Consider the following 19,600-nt stretch of genomic DNA (forward strand, 5'->3'; position numbering starts at 1 on the left):
CCACTATTTTTTTTGTCGTTGCACTTAAGACCAGGAAACATATTCTGAAATAACCACAAACTCAAATATACATTTTTCTTTGTCTAGGAGTGTTGCTTGTGACGCGTGACTTAAATGTGAATCCCTGCCGTTTCTCTCTCTCCGATTCTGGGTTCACGTGTAGAAGAAATTCCTCTGATTTGACAAATGTGCCATGGAGTGGTGGAAAGGGGCCCGCTGGCTGTGCCTTCACGCATGCTTAAGCTCCAATTTATTCCGTCCACCTTAGAGCTGGGCTTAAAAGAGAATGGAGAAATTAGGGAAGTTTGCGTTGTTGTTTTTTCTTTTTTTTTCTTTTCCTTTCAACCACAAAGAATCACAAGAGATCATCACATATGGAGACAAGCCCAGGAACATTATGAATTCTGTTTTGTCCTGACACGATAAACACAGAGCCCATCCTGATTTGTATATACTCACTATGTCGGAGCGCATGTGGAACTATCATGTACAGATGCATATTCAGCTGCATGTAATACTTCCTTTTACGTGTACGTTGGTGTGTATCTGCACACAGTGTGTATGCACGTGTGTGTGTGTGTGTGTATGTGTATGTGTTTTGAGATCTGTGCCTCTCTGCTTTGCCTCAGTTCAAAAGGGTTTAGTCCCGACAACGTGATGTCGGGCTGCGTCAGCTCAACCAATCCCAGTCTGGATAGCAACATTAGCAGCCAATCAGAAACTCCCAGCAGCCTTTGCTGTGTGCCCTCTTTCCATATTCAGCAACACTAGTCTCAATCTGCTGGCTTCCCTGGGATGTTGCATAAAGACCACCCCATTCAACACACTTCCAAATTAAAAGTTTCTTACGTCTGTGCTAAGGCAACTCTTCAGGAACACGCCTTCACACGCGTGTGCACGGAAACATACGTGAACTCTCAGCAGTCACAGTGACATCTGGGGCAGCAGCAGTTCTGCTTCATCATCGAGGTTGAAAACATGATTTGATGTATTTGGAGTGATCACACACACGTCTTGTTGTTCTTTCACACACCGCAGATCAATTGTGCACACATTTCCATACACAAGCATACTGTTCGCTTCACATTATGCACAAGTGCTCATTATGCCTACTCAAAGGCAGCTTTACTCCATTTGTGCATACATGCGAATAGGCAGAACACACACACACACACACACACATACTGTGCATGCGGACGGGGCACACAGCTGCACCAATGGCGTGTCAGTTGGTTCACTGGGTACCTCCTTGTTACAGAACGTAGGCCCTTTATCCTGTGTTCCTTTAGCTCCCAGAGGAAGATAGGAGCATCTTCTCTGACCACTTCTTTACTCTGCCAACCTGGCAACTCACCCCTCAGTATTACCCTACTACTACTACTGCTACTACTACTACTACTTCCACAGTTGACCTGTCACACTTTGACCCTTAACCTATTCAAACATGAGGTCACATCTGTCTCTCCTCTCCATTTTTTGTTTGACTATCTTTTCTCTTCCACCCTCCAGTTCTTTTCCTCCATTCATTTTCCCACATCCTTTCCCAGCTTCCCTCTCTCCTCTTATCTCACCCCCCAAGCCCCCACCACACACACACACACACACACACACACCTCACCCGTCTCACCTGGAGGGGCGAGTGAGTGTGCAAACGGCCCGGAGCCCGTCAGCACATCCGCAGAGCAGCGCAGTGAGTCGGCCGCTCCCCGAGGCCATCCGCTCATCACACAAACACACTCGCATCCACTCACTCCACTTTTATGTCTTAGTCACTCTCTCTTCCCCGCTCCTTGTCCTCCCCCATCCCCTCCCCCCATCCCTGTTTCTCCCATCTCTTTCTCCGCCCTCCCCCCCTCCACCACCCTTCATCTTAACCGCGGCTTTTCCCCTCCTCCACGTTTCCTCTTCATCTCTTTCCTCTCCTTCCCTTCCTCTTCCCTTGTTCCCTCCATTCTCTCTATTTTTTTAGGCCATGCAGTATTTATGGTGTAGGCTGCTGATGCTGCGTCAGTGAACAGGCATCGCAGGCATACGCCGTTAGACACAGAAACACAAATGCACAGCTAAGATGGCCGAGGCAGCTGTCCCCATTTGATAACGTCTGCACATTACATGCTCACCCTTGTAGGCAGACATTGGTGGAACCACATGGTTAAAAGAGAAAAGAGTTGTATTACAGTCTATTAAAAAGGTGAATGCAATTCAAAAATGGAAGACATTTTTTTCATTTAACCTTTTTTTGTTATTTTTCTAACTGTAGGGCTTATAGCATAAATATACTGAAAAATAGGTTATCACAGATTACAAAACCAGCTTATAACATATCACCTAAAGTCAGATCACAAAATAGACATAAATCAAGCTGTCTTCCATCTGCCACGTCATGCTGCTGGCAGTTACTTTCTGACAATTAAGATGAACATGAATATTTCCTTTATGTAATACCTTCACCCCAGCTGGCTGCGACACACGTCAAATCCCTGTTGGGGTACCCCCGTGTCCCCCTGCGTCACCACATCCCTCAATTTAGGGATGTCCCATCCACCTAGAGGCAAGCCCCACAGGAGGTGACCTTGACCCCTGACCTGTGACCTCTGCCGCCCCCACACTTCTAACCAAACTCCTTCGTTCTCCACTGATTGGCTGAGAATGGCGTGCTCATTACCAGGTGTCAGTTATTACACCCTCACACACTCAGACAGACCTAATTTATGGAGATTGTGGCACGTGTGTGCACAATGCAGGGGTTGAGCTTTGTGTGTCCGTTTGATTATATTGAAGTTGGATGTTTTAGAACTTAGAAGTCAGTTTTTTTAATATGTTTGTGATTTCATTTTCAAAATGCATATTTTGTCACTTTTGCACATTTGTTAATCTTGTATGGAAATAAATATGCTCTTTATGTAATAGTACCTGATTGAAACCATATGGGAGAAATAAATAAATAAAGACCCTCAAGAAGATGAAAAAAAAACAAAACACAAAAAACAAAAAAAACAATAGATTTCATCCTGAACTATGATTGTTGATTAGAAACAGAGGCTTTGCATAATAATAAAGACTTACTCATAAAACACTGAATAACACACAGAAATGCAAATGAGACCTAAAAATTTGTGGAATTATTATCTGAGTGATGGAAAATTGAGTTAAAATCACACAAAATGATGTACTACACTGAAGATTTTTTATTTGTACTGTAATAAGATTAAATCATTGAGGACTCGGGATAGAAATTTGATCTTATGGTTAATATTATTAAATTGTTATATGATATGTAAATTTAAGGAATTGAATTCCTCGTTCCTCCATTAGATGTCAGAGAGATAGAAGGTTATGATAAAAATGTTCTACATATATTTGCATCATTTGTTGAAACTGCTGACCTGAAGTGAGGCAGTGGTGCTATGATAGCACAGATTTAAATACGGGGAATTTAACTTATGCTCTCATCTGGCCTGACTTGAGTACAACAGTAGTACAAGCTCTGCTGGGTAGATTTAGATGCAGCTAAAAATAAACAGCACAAGGGCCAGAATCACAGTGCTCTGACAACATGCCCAGAACTATGAAGTGATCACGTTAGAGAGCACTGCTCCGGTAGAGAAGATAAAATAGAGGCTATGCAGATTTTTAACAAGAGATTACTATAGTTTGGTATAGTTGCTGCAGTAACATGACATGTACACCTTAGAGTCATATATGTGTATGTGTGTGTGTGTGTGTGTGATGCACACATGTACTGTTGCCAAGGCACACACAGCCCCGTTGTTGGTTTAAGGTTGTGCCTGTATGTGTACCGTCAGCATCTGACAGCCGGCAGCGCATCACTTGCTGTTTTGCTTCGTATGTTTGCATATGTCACATTCTCCCCTTAGTATTTACTGTATTTTCTGTCCTGTGTGAGTGTGTGTTTATGTGTGTGTGTGTGTGTGTGTGTGTGTGTGTTGCACGTGCAGGCGAGTGGATGTGTGTGTCCGCCGGGGATGCTCTCACCATCCCATCTCCGTACTCTGCCTCTGTCTCCAGCGCGTCAGGAGCGCCTTACATAAGAACAGGGCAAAAATAGCAGCTGAGAGGGGAGAGGAGGAGATGGCTCTGCTGGCACGCACACAGTCGTAACGGGACCGCGGGGCACAGCGCAACCCTGAGTACTATCACGCACACACACTGAGGGAAGACTGCATTTATCAGGCATTACACTTTTGTTTTATTTGGGATGTACTTTTTTGACAGAATAGTAGAAATAACGATAACTGGTCAGACTCCATCAGTGTGAAAAACACCACATAATCCCGGCTGATGTTTGTATTGTGTATTGTGAAGTATTACATTGTGTGACAGTGTAGGGGGTAGGAATGAAGAGGTAACAGGGGAAGAAAGAAAGAAACTGCATTAGATCGTTCATTAGTGCTCACTCTGCTGCAGTCTAATTGGTACGCACTGCCAAGCGCAGTAACTCCGAATTCAAATGTTTTTCCTCCACTTTCAGAAGGATGCAAAAAGTCGCCAATTACACAGAAACATTTCTTAATTGCGGACGGTGACAATGGCTTGACTGCTGAAATGTTTATTCTTTCATCTCTGTAATTAAATGGTTGTTTTTCTTTTTTCTTTTTGCCTCATTTGCAATCTTTTCTTGTTTTACCTCGTGCTGAGTGCCCCCCCTGAAATACAGGCAAAGTGAGGGAGCTGAAAGGGATGGAGGGAAAGGAGGGGACAGTAAAGAGGTGGAGAGGTGATTCTATTCTCAGCTCTTAAAATTGTTAACAAATGAAGGATTGTTGTGTGGCTTTGTAGAGGGGTTTGAAGGAAGTGACATGTTCAATGTAGGACACACATGGGTACGGTTTTCTTACTCTTTTCTATCCTGTAATAAATTTCGGTGTTCATTTCTATCATATTCTTTTAATCTGATTACCTTCTTACTCTATTGCGTCATTTTTTGGCTGTAACTTAAAATCGCCCGTCGGGTTATGCTTTGTGCTTCCCCACCCCTTCTTCTTTCACCAACCCTCAAACACACGGAGGCCTGTGCATGCATACAGTATATATGCATGTGTGCTTAGAGAGAACAATGGATGGAAGTTGGGGGGTATAAGGGAAAACGGGCAAAGACAAAAGGTGAATGAGCACGATTTGCAGAGGGAAGCAGTGAAGGTGACGTTGGAAGTGCGAGAAATAGCAGGCTTTTATGCCCAACAGCCAACAGGGACAAGCTGAGTGGTGCCTTTTTTAATTTTTAATTTTTTTTTTTTTCCCATGCAAGGGTAAACGCTGGAAGAGATTTTACAGACTTGCAAGAAATCTCAGCAGGTTTAAACACAACAAGCCCAAAAAGTGTACGCATGTACGTTTGTGTACGCAGGTTTGGCCATGAAAGCGTGTTAGAGAGAGAAGCTACGCCCACTGAGACTCGACATACCCTATCACCCTCCCAGTTTGTCTGGTTTTGGCTTCCGTTTGTGTTGAAAGAGCTACTTCTAAATTTACTGATATGGGGGGGGCGCAATTAATTAATATTTTTAGCTTCGTGGGCGTAGGTCAGTGACCCTGAGAGGCGGTGTGTTTGTGTGTGTGTGTGTGCGTGTGTGACCTGTAGCCCCTCCCCTTCTGTCCACCCCCCATTACCCTCTGCTTTCAGAGGCAAGGCTCTCATGCATAATGCAGAAAGAACAGGGAGGCTCTCATTAATTATTACTGCCGCCTTTGATGGATGGGGAAAATAACGAAGGGGGATGTTAAAAATGGAGAGAGCAAGAGAGAGACGGTGGAGGCGGTGGGGGGGGTCGAAGTTTTTTGGGTGGTATTTGATGCCGTTGTAGTTGTTTGAGGATTGTAATGCTTATGGGGATGGATTTGGACTTAGTATAGTCAAAATCTCGGCTGATGTTTTGGATGGTGTTTTGGAGTATTTTGATTGGGGAGTATCTCCTCTTCAGATGGTGGAGGGATCTCTGAAGATGTGATGAAGCTTAATTGTCTTTGTGTTGGAAGCAGCTACAACCACTCAAGGGTGTTTTGTCTCTTGACTTTTCTCTGATATTCAGTATCATTAATCATTTCTTTGTGATGAAAAGCCTTTGTCGTCTTTTCTTCTTTATATGAGACTTCTGTTCTGAAGTAGAAAATAAATTATTTGTTCTTCTGTTAATAGCTTTAATCACACAGTCCAGCCTGTAGTTTCATGATGTAGGATTTTTATGTCTTATACATTATCCTCTCATAATTAATGTGCACATTTCGTCCATGTATAATTTTGCACATGTACACCAGAGCCGTCTGTATGTGAGGTTGGACTGGTGAGAACCTCGGGGTCGGCAGGGAAGGTCAGAGGAAACAGCAAAGCTACAAGACCCCTGCTTGCCAGCCAATCAGAGTAAAGACTCTGGTGGATAGCCAATGACAGAGTGGCTTGGTGGCCTTTGATGAAGGTTCCACCATTAGCCTCGTCACTGAACAACAGCGCTGGGGGCAAGATGGCTGACATCCAACACTGCAGAGATGGAGAGAAAGAGGGTGAGAGTAGAGATGGATGCAGAGGCAGAGGGAGACACATGAGAGAGTTGGTTTAATTGTGCTACAGTATAATAGAGACAAAATAGATCCAAATAAGTGGAATTAGAAAATGTGTGTTTATAAAATAGTAGAACATGAAATCAGGGGTGTTTTCAGACACACGAGCAGCATGGCTTCACGGATGGCAAAGGTAGTCTGTAGATCAGGCCACAGGAATGGTGTGAACTGAACCTGGTGTTGATTTGATTTTCAGTTCATTTATGTTAACAAACTGCACACAGAAACCAAAATGCTTCAGGAATTTGGGGTATCATCCACAGTTAATCAAGGTCTCAGGCTACATCTGTCAGTTACATGCCTCACTCCCCTCTCCTTGCTCTGCTCTCACCTCTGACAGCTTCATATTGGATAAGATCTGCCTTTTTGAAGCTTGGCAACCGATCAAAAATGTGAGAACCTGTGATTGTGACAGTCATGAGCATGTTGGCATTTAGCACCAAACATTGTGCAGCCTCACAGCCCACTAGTGTCACTGTTTAAGTTGTGTTAGAGGACACATTAATTGTCTGCTTGTTTTCTCTCTAAAGCTAACTGTGGCAGTCACTTTAAGGTGATATATCTGTTTAAATATTTTATATTTTAAAAGTAAAAGACATTGCATTTTTGATAAATAGGATCTGAAAGGAGCTAAGCTCTGACAAATGAGGCCCACACACTTTGTTCAAAGTTGTAATCTCCACTACACACCATTTTATCATATTTGAACTACTCAAGCCTTTAATATTGTTGATGAAATTTTTAGCAAACCAAAATTCTCTGAGGTATGTGTTGGACAGCAGGTGATATCTGCTTGTCTGCTCTGATCTGAATGAAGACCAGATGAATACTTATAGCCATTTTGTCTGCACAGAAAGGTGTCACACATTACGGTACAGGTTATGACACATTACTTTATCAGGTAACATTTAATCTAAACAGAACAAGATGTGCAGATCACCATGTCAGGGAGCTGTCAGCCTCTTGTGGCTCCAGCCTCTCCAGACTTAGTATGCTTTCCTCCACTGTTAGAACACAATACGCATTTCATCATGCAAACATCATGATGAAATGCCTCCCTTGTGAGGACTTGTATATAGCTGTATATTGTACTGTGTTTACTGTACCTTGTAAATTGTTAATTTATTTTACCTCTATATTTTTTTGTAACTGTTTTTTGCACACTTTTTGCTTTTTGCACTCTTCTTCTGTTCTTGTGAGCTGCCACGACAAGTGCATTTCCCCACTGCGGGATCAATAAAGTTCATCTTATCTTATCTTATCTTATGAACTTTTACCTCACACTGTAATTAAGAGAGGCATCGCATTACCAGTTTAAAGAAGCAACAATCAACATTTTATATTCACAATGGATCAGTTGACTGCATGCAGCATGACAGGGTTTTTTGGAGACAGAGAAGGCAGCAAATGACAGACAGACAAACCAAGAAATTAGCTGGTGGATAAAGTGGAGCTTTTAGCTGCTGAAGAAGCAGATATTTCCCACAGCGACTGAGGAAAACAGAGCTAAAAGCGAAAAGGTGGATGAATGAGCAAATTTGTCACATGGACATTAATAGTGTAATAATGATGTGTAAATAGGCAGATTTATAAAGTCATTGTTGTCTTTAGAGCTCATTTTGCTCTCCCAAGTTGCCAAGAATTAGATAACAGAGCTTTAAATTTAAATTTCATTGCAAAACGGACGTGACAGCAAGATACATGTACAGTGACACTGTGACACTACAAAGATGGAATACAAACTAGAAGAAGCATCAGCCTCTGATCCAGTGATATCACCTTTGATATATATGACTTTGCCCCTTCATTTTGATCAGCAACCACTGAACAATAGTCAGTCTTAATCTGTTGTTCACATGAACTAAGCCACTGTTACTGCAGACTGTGAAAAATTGCACATGCCCCTTTCTCAAGACCACAACACAAGGCCAAAGATTGAAAAAGACAAGGATTTAGAACCGTAGATGAAGGGAAGAATGATGCTGTTCAGTAAAAAGTAAAAACAATGGCTGAGTGGGAGAGACACTAAGAGACAAAGACAGAGAGAAGCCGGCAACAGAGTGGTCTGTGGATGGCAAAGAGGATTGTAGCCTCTGAAAAGCAGAGAAGTGATGGCAGCTGTTTGGCCTCCTAATCAAGGTACACTAGGCCTGGGCCTCCTCCAAACACACTGATGTAAAGCTGATGAAAATTTTGACAGTGCCACACAGATGACAAAGAAGACGAAAATGCACCCACCTACATGAGCCCATAACACCTACGCACCGCAGGCCTCCCGAATGAAAGCCCGAATCTGCTGTGATCTTTGAATTCATTTGGCTTCATGGATTCAAGATGCAGGATGATGACATAATTGTGAAAACCTTTTACATGCAAATGATGCCTGTGATGATTGTGGTACTTAGGCTTGTTTGCAGGGTGTCTTATTTTCCCCTTTGTGTGTGTGTGTTTACGCAGGTATGAGGCAGCACAATGACCTTGGTACTCAGTATCGTTCAGCCATTTACACATCCAACCCCACTCAACAGGAGCTTGCATTGAAGAGCAAAGTGGCCTTCCAGCAGGTATAATGCCCACACACACATCGCAAAGTTCCTTTATAATCTTTAATCAAGCATGCTGTTACATATAGCCAAATCACGTGTGAACTAAGACAGTTGAGAGCAGAGCATCTGTTGAAAAGGCGTTAAAAGATGCAAAGATTTTTAAAAAATTTGCTATGCATTGTCAAAGTGTAACATAAATTGCCCCAACATCATTCCTGTCAAAGAATTACAGTTGTGCCATTAAGCAGAGCTGAGCTGTATTTGTCCCAGTTATTTGAATAACAATTAAAAAGCCAGACTCTGGAGTGGTGACCTCTTGGAGTTTGATGCTGTTTAGTTAAGCAAAGCCACCTCCGTTAAACTGACCCCCTTGTGCATCCAGTCAGTGACGCCCACTTTCTTGAACTGAAAGAGAGTAAGAGGGTCGATCTCAGGGTCATCAAAACTCATTTCTGAAGCCCGTTCTTTCAGTGGTACACGCGTCTCCCTTTTGTTCTGTCATCCATCTGTCCGTCCGTCCATCCATTCATTAGTCCATCTATCCGTCAATCCCTGCATCCGTTTGGTTTGTTGGTCTCTTCTCTCTCTAAATGGTATTCATGGACATGCTGGCAGGGGGCAGAGGGGAGCAAATTATGATCGTCATGGTTACTTAGGGCTCCCGGGGTCAGCAGTCACGGGCCACAAGGGCTGCCGTGTTGCCACAGCAACAACCTCTTAACCTTGGCCTTGGGCTGGGGTCAGAGGTGAGAGAGGGGAGAGAGGACTGACAGCTGGGACCAGGAACAATGTGAATGCAGGGGGGTGGTTGTAAAGCAGGAAAAGAAAAAGAGGGAGGCAGTCAGATCAGAGGGCCATAACGGACCATCAACACACACACACACACACACGCACAAACTAAAAGTGAGACGAGGAGTTTGACATAAAGTGTGTGAATTAAAGAAACAGGGAGATATATTCTTGCGTACGTATGTATGTAGATAATATACATTTGCACATCCACAGTTCCACTACAACCGAGCAAACTTCATCAGCTTGTGAAAATCATGTGACCAAAAGCTCCAGAGCAACAACAACATGGACCTTTTGGTGGGATTATTTTGTCAAAATAATCACCTCTGTCTGTTCTTCCTGTATACAGACATTTGCTGCTGTGTTGAAAACATTTGGATATCTAAGTGAAATTTTAGGAAATTCATATATTTATATATATCTCTTTTTTTGCAAATTAATAAACTAATGTATCCTAGAATGTGTATTATCTCTGACATCCCAATGACATTTATCAGTAGCATAACCTTTCATCAAAATAACCATGTATGTCAAGTCAGTTTTATTTATATAGACCAAAATCACAAATCAACGATGCCTCAGGGTGCTGTACAACCTATACAGTGTACACCCCCTGTTTTTAGACCCTTGATTCGAGTGAGGAAAAACTACCCCCCAAAAAAGCTTTGAACAGGAACAGAAATGGCAAAAACCTCATTTGGAGTCATAGAGGAGGGATTCCTCTCTGAGGACGGAGGTCATGCAGTAGATGTCGCATGTACAGAACAGACCAACAAAACTACATGGAATGCACAGATCACAATGACAGTGTTTTAAATACATGTAGATTATAAAATATATGAATAGTGACTACTGTGCTTAACTAAGACATGTAATGACTACACCATAAATTTCAGTGAAGAAAAGGGGGGAAACATTCAACATTCAGCATTATCTTCCTGTCACGCCACACTGGGGAGAAGCTGAGATCCCTAACCCAGTTTCCAGCACATCCTCACAAAACACACCCATTTACTAACATTCTGAGGACAAACAGAACTCAGACTCTTTCTCGTTTTCCCTTTCTGTCTTCCCACCAACACTGCTGACACCATCGATCTGTCAACCACTTCAGTGGCACCACAGTTTCATCTGAGGGCCAATGGGACACATATCTTCTCAGAGCAGCTGACACGCTCTGAACCAAAATGGCAGCTTCCTGCCCTGAAATGGTTGCCTTGCCGCATTGATGCTGAGTCTCAAGAGCGCCTGGCTTGAAAATGGCATCTCTACAGAGGAAGGGCTTCCTGCGTGTGTCCGTCTGTGCTCGTGAGGTTGTGTGTTAGCTTGCGTTTTACCCTGAAAGGCCAATATTCTCTATCAGGAGACGTGGGTGCGTGTTCGGTAGAGTGACAAGAGAGAGTGGGTGGAGGCGATCTAAGACGATCAAAGATAAGACAGGCATCACAAAATCCGGATTCCACCCCACTGCCAGCCAATGACTCACACACACACACACACACACACACACACACACACAGACATACATTTGGCACATACACGCACAGCCCAATAAATAATTAACCCATACGAAGAGTCTCTTCTGCAGGGCTTTCAGTTTCTTAACTTCAGCATTGGGGGGGTGGGGGGGGGTTAAGGCAGAAAAGCTTGTTTAAGCGCGAGAGCAGAGAGGGGGAGGAGAGGGAGGGGAAGGGAGAGGGGAGAGGAGAAGGGGGTTCTCTATAATGAAATTTGAAATTTGCAGAACATCAAAGGCTTCTGTAGCCAAGCCGCTGTGGCAGCAGAGCAGAGAGGAGGAGTGCATCTCTTTCTCTTCCTCTGCCTCCCCGTCTCTCCCTCTCTCTCTTTCTTTCTTTCCCTCCCTCTCTGCTGAAATGTGTCTCCCCAGAGCTGGGTGAGGGGGTGGGGTAAGGGTGAGTGGAGGGTGAGAGAGAAAGGGATGGGAAGAGTTGATTAGGAGGGGAGTGTGGGGTGATGGGGGAGGTGGGTTAGAGATGAGTTAGGGTTTGCAGAGAAAAATGGAAGAACAGAGGTTCGATGTCTGTGGGTGTGTGCGTGTGAGAGAGACTGTGAGTGAGTGTGTGTGTGTGTGTGCATGTATGAACAATAGGTTTTATCATGCCAGCTCGAGTATTGCGTCTGTATGCGCACATGCATGTGTGTATAGGGCCTTGGAGGGGTGAGTGTGCCCTCTGATAAGGCATCCTAACTTAATGAGCTTGAAAGGGGGAAGCAGAGGGGTGCGCACAGGGGTTCGGTTCATGGTTGGAAAAAAAGGGGGGAGTCGGGGGGTAGTTCGAGGCTAGAAGTCTTGAGGAGAAGCTTGAGGGTTTTTAGAACAGGGCACAGCTTGTCACACAAGCTCATGTCTCTCATTTTTGAAAGCCTTCAAAAGTCAGCTTTACCCTTCCAAGTACTCTGCAGCTCTTTACAAGAAAATCTTAAAATGTTTTTGAAGTGTTCAGTAACAACGAGGTATCTTTTTTATATGAAATACTGGCTAAGATCTAAAAAATAACAGAAAATTATGTTTTTAGTTGTGGTTTTTTTTTGTGCACAAATAACTTTTAATTGTCACAAGGTGAACGCTCATCCTTTAGTGAGATTCTGTCGACTAAATGCAGCCGAGATGTTAAAAAGACGATCGCTTTTCACGAGAATACAGGGTTGATCTTCTGCATTTTTTGGTCTTCACATGTTGAGCTACTTGTTGTTTGCCCTAAAAAAACAACAACAACAGCAACAACATGGGAGCGCGCACCGCCTCACTCTAAAACTGATGTGTGTGCATCCTCTCTCCCTCTCAAAATGTAGGACTGTTGGCTTCCTCGCTCACAAAATGTAGGAGCGCTCGCTGAAGATTAGAGCCCAGCTAAAATGGATGCCTGACCCGCGATGAGAAAGAGACGAACAGTGGCATCGAAGGGCAGGGGGGGGGGAGGAAATCCTCGTCATCCTCTGTGCATAGACAGACACACAGAGGGAATACACACATGTGCAGACACCATGATGTACATGAATGTTTTACATGTATGGCAATTTACAGAGCCTCACAGGCACAAGAAGCAAAATTTTTTTCTTCTCTCTTTCTCTCTCTCTTTCGTTTTCTTTTTCACCACCACTGATAATCTCCCATTCTCTCCTTCTTTACGTCCATCTGTCTGTGCGTGTCTCTGCGCTTCTGCGTCTCCATGTCTCTTCCTCTCCCCGCGAGTCCCTCTCCTTCCTCCTCTCTCCGTTCCCGCTCTGGCTCTCTCCCTGAGGTCACCGAGGGCATGCGTGGTGCTTCGGACTAGTCGATAAGTATCATGTCAGGCTATTCCATGTGTTTTCAGGCAGAACTGGAAGTCTGTCCCTTGCTAGCTTTTGTGCTGTTGAGCAGCGTTGCTTTCTGCAGTACTCAAAGTGTACTTACGTTTTTGAGATGTTGAAGTGCTTTTTGCGCTCCGGAGTTGAGGTGTGCGGCCGCAGTCAGCGTTACATCGATGTTAGATCTGAGCAAATGAGGTCAAGGGTTTTGTAATAACGTACAAACCAAATGTTATCTTTTATTTTTAAATTCTGAATTATAGCAGTGGGTAGAAACAAATTCAATGTTTTTTTTAAGTACAACTTTGCAGTTATTTCTACATTTCATGGAAATCTTTTATTTTTGGCATTTTCTGGCAGCTTTAGTAGCAAGTTAAAGATCAGTATTTAAATACAAAGCATATGATATTATTCAGTATTATAAATGAAATGCCTGACAGTATAAAGCTATTAAAATTAGCTTCATCCAGACCCTACACAACATTAAATGCTACTTTACACAGTTACTGTATTGATAATCTCTACTATTCCAGGAACATAACACCTTCACACCTGTCATTCAGTTACCTTATTAAACTTTTACTCTTGATAAAAAGTACTTCTGTATTTTTACCAAAGTAAAATTCTGAATGTAAGACTTGTCATTCAGTATTTTTACACTGCATGCATTGCATTTTTTAAGTAAAAGAAAATTGCAGCACTGTTAAATTATTACATGATTTAAACAATGTAATTAAGCAATGTAAAAAAAATGTTTGACAATTCTGTACTTAATTACAGTAATGCCAATAAAACAAATTTGAATTTGAGATCAAGACTGAGATGGAGAATAAAGTGATAGGCATGCGCTGTCAGATAAATGGTAAATGGAGGTACCAACACACCAGTAACAGGAGAGGACTAAGGGATGATTACATAAATCACCAAATTGAGGTCGTATCCCTCTTCAAATGTCTTCACCATGAGTCATCGAGTGTCACAAACTCTATGTCAGTGCACGTCTCTTCCCCAGCGCTCTGCAGCCGTAGGCCTTCCGAGGGAAAAGAGAGAGAGAGAGAGAGAGACAAGACAGTGGGGTAGGAAGATAGGAGCAAGTACATTTTCCTCCTCCTCTTCCACCTCCACCCTCTCTCGGGGTGTCACGTCCTATTTGTGTCCCGGGGCCGTCTCTCTGGCGATGGTGATGGCGAGAGGGGCTCTCTCGCTTGGCTGGAGAGCAGGGAGGTAGCACGAAGCAGTGGTCTGTGCTCACATGGGAGAGAGAGAGAGAGAGAGAGAGAGAATCAGCAGTGGAGGGAGATGGAGAGAGAGAAATGCACCCGTTCAGCCATGTCTTTGACAGGGGAGTCCTTCCGACAGGCGTGAAGAAAGGAAGGGCTGACCGGGCTGAGTGAGCTCAGACACACACACACACACACACATTTTTGTCACTTATGAGGACATTGCATTGACTTAAATCCGCTTCCTGGCAATTTAACCTAACATTACCCATAAGCTGTATGTACCGAACCCTCCTACCCTAACCAAAAAACAGGTCTTCACCCGTATAATTAAAGGTTTATCCCGTGGGGACCCACTTTTTGTTGTTAAACGACAGGTGAGTCCCCGTAGTGTGGTTGTGTGACATGATTTTTGTCCCCACTGTTCTACAAAAAAAAGGCACACTGAGCTACACCTGGTACATCCTGTATTCATGAGCCACCGTTTCAGTCTGCACACACACACTGACACATATATAAAATTTGTACACACAAATGCAGATGGCCACATTTTCCTCTCTCTCTGCAGCCGTCGCTTAAACATCACCCTCAACCGCATCAATATGCTCAACTTGGGGAGAGCTAGTTTGCTCGTCCCCTCTCCGATTTTCCCTTTTCCATCTTTGATGTTTTTACCTTCCACATTCTTCCCTCCATTCCTCTGCTGCTGCTGCTGCAGTGAGAAGGAGAGCGAAGCCACATAAGGTTATACACAGTGGCGTGACGCCATGCATTCTGATTTATAGATCTAAAATGGCCGCCGTGTTGTGACTGCTGTAGAGGGCTGAATGGAGAGTGAGGGAGGCATTGCGTGGATGTCAGGGTGGGGATGTATGTTTGCCCAGAATAGCAGACCTTTCCTTGGACATTGTGTTCTCCTCACATAAAACGTCCTCAGCCCCGGAGGGTTTGCTACTACAGTGGTTTGGTGATGATGACTGATTAATTAGGCCACGATGAACAAAGCTCCATGCTTGTGTCGGCTGCTTTACAATGCTGTTAGACAGGAAAGGAAGGAGGTTCTCTCTATTCTCTCTTAAATCGGTAAATATGCCTATGCTTGAGAGGTTTGTATTCTGTGTTGTGCTGTAGTTGGGTTTGTGGACACTGGGGTCCTTCCTGCAGGGAGATTGGAGCTCTCACATTGTAGCGGCAGCCACTGAGGACTTGGAGGTCAGCTGCTGCCTCAGCCTCTCTGTCGGGCGCAGAGCTTTGATTTACTGACTCCACTGCATCACCTCCAGCACACACACAGACACACGTACATGCACACACACACACACACAGAGCTAGTACCACACTGCCTCCATGTGGACAACTTTATACACTACCCTGCCGCCCTTCGCTAACATTATTTTCTCCTGTTATATCAGCAGGGATACTGTTTTATGATCTGTAGCCTTTATTGTTCTTTCTTTTTTTGGACAGAACCAGTTAGCAAATGTCTAAGAAAGTTAACAGAAAGGGACAGGACATAGGACTTAAAAACATTTTTATAAATAATGTACAACAACAATTTGAAATAAACAGGAGCTTATGTAGACAAATGAATGAAACCAAATAATGACCTAAAAGTACCAACTGGAACTTGTTCTGGTAAAATAATAGTTTTCATGCTTTTTTCAGTTTCAGTAAATATGTGTAGTCAGACCTGTGAACTGTTTCTCTCTTCTGGTGTGTATATGTCTCGGTAAAGCAGCTAATGCAGCAAACATGAAAAAGCAAACATGAAACATTTGGATTAGTTAGAATTCATCCAGTTTCTGGCCAACAAACGAAATAATATGATGACTGTGGGCTCACCACTAAACACAACACCTTCTACATTACCCATCATTTTAGCTATGCAAACAATATAAACGTTGATTATTGCAGCTTTAAAGTGAAAAATCCATCCTGAAAAATGTGCGGGCTCACAAGCTCTGAAGTGTCATTCATTAAAACAGTATCCAAGAACATCATCATATGCACAAGCTGGTTAGAGCAGGTTGACTCGGAGTCAATGCATTCAGTTTGTGTTTCAATCTGAACCGTGCCCACTGAGGCCCCCATAAAGCTCCTCTGTGCTGCAAACTGTTCTGAGGTGTAGCGCGCTACATGCAAAGCTACTTGTTGCCCACAGACAGCCCTGGTGCACCTCAAACTTGTTGTTTTGTCAGCTGATATATAGAGGACTGAGCTTGTATTATTAGATAGAGAAAACCACTCAGCACAGCAGGTATTTGATCTACCAGCAGTGTTTAGTGTGTGTGTGTGTACGAGTGCGCTTTTTTTAGTGTGTCTGAAGCCTTCTCTCAAGGTGTTTAGAAAAGTGTAAGTATGAAAGTGTCTTAAGGAGTTCTCAAAGAGAGCGGATACTCTTTGATGTTTTGTCCCACAGAGAGAGCCACAGAGGCAAGCTGCACTACAAAAAGAAGAAAGATGCTCCTTTCTTCTGTCACTCAATCACCCTGTTTTTCTCATTGAGGAGCAGAAACCCTTTACTGTATTAGCGAGAGCTATTCAAGGTTCACATTCAATACACGGCAGAATAAAACAAGCATTTAAGAGGTGTGTTCATTTTGAGGAAGTTAGAGAAAAGGGAGAAAGTCGTGCTGAGTGTGTGTCATGACTGTGAACACGTGAAGATGCTGCATGCTGGGAATGTTATCCTCACAGACAGGTCTGATTTTAGGTCTTTTAACCTTTAATGGTACTGCTGGTGATCAAGGAGGCCAGTAATTGTGCATCTCAGAATTAAACTTGTCAGACTGAAGACTTTAACCTCAAAATAATCATCATTTCACTTTGTTTGATATGCATGAAAAGATTTTCATTCATTCTTGCCTGCCGCATTTTGGAGAGGATTGTTAGCTGAATTATGTGAATTATCAATAATAACTTTTTCATCTGGCACGCACACTTTTGCTACTTGTCATTAGACTCGGAAAACCAACTATACATTAACAGTAAGTGGGTTGTGTTTGCATTTTGTCCCTAGGAGCTAGATAAAAAAGGCTACAGAGCCATCAGTACAGAGATCCTGGAGGGGCAGCAGTTCTACTACGCTGAGGACTATCACCAGCAGTACCTGAAGAAGGTACCCAAAGGCTATTGTGGCCTCAAAGGCACCGGCGTCTCTTGTCCCATTGAAGCCAGGAAGGATGAACTGTGATGGACGTGTGGTGAGAATGAGGATTTATGAAGGCAATTATGCCAATTTTATGCCTTTGTACCTTTTTTATGCCTAAAATTGTGATACATCAGTTATTTTTAATGTAACATGTTAATCAGTGGTGCAAAGGCAGGTTTATTCAAGTACTGTACTTCAGTGCAGTTTTGATGTATTTGTACCATACTTGAGTATTTTCTTTTTCTGTGACTTAATACTTCTACTGCACTATGTAATATAATAATAGGGGCAAATATTGTACTTTTTGCAGCACTACAATTATCTCACAGCTTTAGTTATTAAATACTTTTTGGATTTAGTGTAACAATACAAAATATAATCAAACAAATGTAAATAAATAAATAATGATAATAAATAAATGATGATATAGTAGCTTAAGGTAAAACTTTGTTGAGCTTCTGGTAAAATTCAGGTTAAATTACATTGAGTATTAAACCACCTTTGCCAGCTTAAAATGATGAATGCATTAATGCATCAATAATAATAATAATCATAATAGTAATAATAATAATAATAATCCAATCTAAAACTAACATTATTCTGAAATATTCCATTCGGCCTATTTAGTACTTCTACTTTTGTTACTTTAAGTGTATTTGTTTCTTTCCACCTCTGTTAATCAGATTTCATGTACATTACAAAGCCTCAGGGGATTCAGTGAATGCATGAATGAATTCAAAATGCTTTCTTGAAGACATATATATAACGATATGAGGGAACACTGAGTAAGAAATTGGAAGCTATAGCATGGCTGTGGCAGTGTCACTTTGAGCTGCAGTGACAGTCAGCTTCCATAGGGTGGCAGTATTTCTCAAAACAACAACACGGTGGAGCTGCTGCAGTTTGTGGCATGCCATTTAACGTCACATACTGTATTGTAGCTGAGGAATCATGTGAAAAACTTTGTCTTCCAGAGCTGGTGGACTGGAAGACAATCAAACAACTTGGTTTTACAGTCCAGCAACATTTTCGAATACACATTAAACCCAGGACAAAATTACTCAGACTTAACTGAGAGTAAGAATCCCTCAGATTCCTTAAATGCAAATTTTAATACGGATAGGAATTTCAGTAATTTCAGTCTGATCTAATTTAATTATTTTCACTAACTGGGAATAAATGATGTGAATGAACTGCTTTTGTTTTCTTAATGTCTCACTATGGAAATAATAAAACTTATCTCCACCCTCTGTTTGTTTATATACCGTGCATGTGTATCAGGGAGTTGGTTGGTTTGTTCATGCATATATGTGTCAACCCATGCACCTATAAATATATTTTAAAGAGAAACCACTGCTTAGATTATTTGTCCCAATTCTGCCCCTCTGGGAAGTGACCAACAAGGGACAAATATGTATGACTCACTGTGACACACACTGATGCACAGTCAGAGGCCACTCATTTAATGCAGTATGAGACACTTCAGGCACTCATGTATGCAATATGATACTCACTTTGCTTAAACCCCCACTCCACTCCCCGTGAACCCATAACCTGTTAAAGTACTATTATACATCAGATATTCACATATCATAGAGATCTGAGCAATTACTGGATAGGCATTGTGTGCAGTACTTTTTTGTTATTGAACACATTTACCTGAAAGTCTATTTAAAAATGAAAATCACACACATACTTCAAAATACACAGATGATATCTAGAAAAAGCTTTTTGGTCGACCGCAGTTGTGTGATTCACTCCGCTCTCGTTTTTCCCCCTCCCTCTCTGCTATCTTTCTTTCTCTGTCTGTGTGTATGTGTCACATCCTGACACCTGTGTGTAGGTGTGGACCAGGGCACAGGTGCAGGTGCAACCTCTCAGGGCCTATTTTTGTATTGGGACAGATATTTTTTGCATGTGTCTGCATGCAGCAGCCGTGCACATGTGTGTGTGTGTGTGTGTGAGATGGGGCATGTGAAGCTGTGGCTTGCTTGATCGAACCGCGT

At 42.6% G+C, this 19,600-nt stretch overlaps 1 protein-coding gene across 3 annotated transcripts in view; it reads left to right on the forward strand.

The window, feature by feature from the left end:
* si:ch1073-358c10.1 (peptide methionine sulfoxide reductase MsrA 1) overlaps positions 1-18,844 on the forward strand; it is a 31,770-nt gene extending 12,926 nt beyond the window's left edge. For all 3 annotated transcript variants that reach the window (XM_046412958.1, XM_046412960.1, XM_046412959.1), the window contains 2 exons: positions 9,034-9,140; positions 17,463-18,844. In XM_046412958.1, the coding sequence (XP_046268914.1) occupies positions 9,034-9,140; positions 17,463-17,636 (281 nt within the window). In that variant the 3' untranslated portion in view covers positions 17,637-18,844. The remainder of the gene's footprint in view (positions 1-9,033; positions 9,141-17,462) is intronic.
* The last annotated feature ends 756 nt before the right edge of the window (positions 18,845-19,600 follow it).

Source organism: Scatophagus argus, chromosome 15 (genome assembly GCF_020382885.2).
Source record: "Scatophagus argus isolate fScaArg1 chromosome 15, fScaArg1.pri, whole genome shotgun sequence".
In the NCBI taxonomy this organism is placed as follows: Eukaryota; Metazoa; Chordata; class Actinopteri; family Scatophagidae; genus Scatophagus; species Scatophagus argus.